The following is a 1,009-nucleotide window of genomic DNA, read 5'->3' on the forward strand; positions in this document are numbered from 1 at the left end:
TGTATAATGATAATAGTCGTGATTCAAGTAGTGATTTGTTTATGTGTACGAATCATGTTGATAATGATGATACTGTAATGAGCATTGATACGTATAATAAGGATTTCAATCATATTGAAATTACAAATAATGATATGATATCTCTTAGAACATATAGTGGTGAGAAGTTAAATATTATTGGTAAAATCAAATGTGATGTCATCGATCGTGAGGGTATAACACACAAGTTAAGTGCTAGTGTTGCTGATTATAGGTATAAGCCCACATTGCTTGGTCTTGATTGGATGGCAGTGGTTAGACTGGAAAAACATAGTAAAAAACCTTCACTCCAGATATGTTAACAGTTGTGCACATCAGAATGATGTAAGTGAATCTCAATGTTCTAAAACAGTCGGAAACAGTAATTTCGAGTTAAATGTGTTGCTTAAAAGTATGAAAACTTGTTCGAAGATTCATATGATGGCATGAGACATGAGCTAGCTCACATAAATATTAGAGAAAATGTTACTCCTGTGTATGTTAAAGCCAGGTTGGTTCCATATGCTAACAAATGCAAAGTTGAAAATGAACTTAAAAAGGTAGAAGACAATAATGTAATACATAAAGTCAAATACAGTGATTGGGCAACTCCAATTGTGGTAGTCCCAAAGTCTGATGGCACAGTTAGAATCTGTGGTGATTATAGTGTAACAATCAATAAGTTCATTGATGATGAAGTGTATAATCTTCCAAGCTCAGCTCAGCAAATCATGTCTAACCTGTATGCTGAATTAGCTGGAAAACGTGTTTTTACTAAGCTAGATTTGTCCCATGCATATGCTCAACTAAATTTAGATGAACAGAGCAAAAGCTATGTTACGATAAACACGCATAAAGGTCTTTACTCATACAACAAATTACCATATGGTGTAAAACCAGCTTCAAAGATCTTTCAAGGCAAAATTGATAAGATATTGAACGGTATCGAAAATTGCTTGTGTAATCAGGATGATGTCCTCATCAGCACCGA

General features: G+C 34.0%; 1 protein-coding gene across 1 annotated transcript; it reads left to right on the forward strand.

The window, feature by feature from the left end:
- Nucleotides 1-464: 464 nt before the first annotated feature.
- Nucleotides 465-960, forward strand: LOC117125178 (uncharacterized protein K02A2.6-like; the record flags this gene model as incomplete). The annotated part of the gene is made up of 1 exon (XM_033271590.1): nucleotides 465-960. A coding segment is annotated over exon 1 (496 nt), but the record flags the coding sequence as incomplete, so codon positions are not given.
- Nucleotides 961-1,009: the final 49 nt, after the last annotated feature.

The sequence above is a fragment of the Anneissia japonica genome, unplaced genomic scaffold (assembly GCF_011630105.1).
Source record: "Anneissia japonica isolate Jap-2015-1 unplaced genomic scaffold, ASM1163010v1 scaffold113621_len1009_cov136, whole genome shotgun sequence".
NCBI lineage: Eukaryota > Metazoa > Echinodermata > Crinoidea > Comatulida > Comatulidae > Anneissia > Anneissia japonica.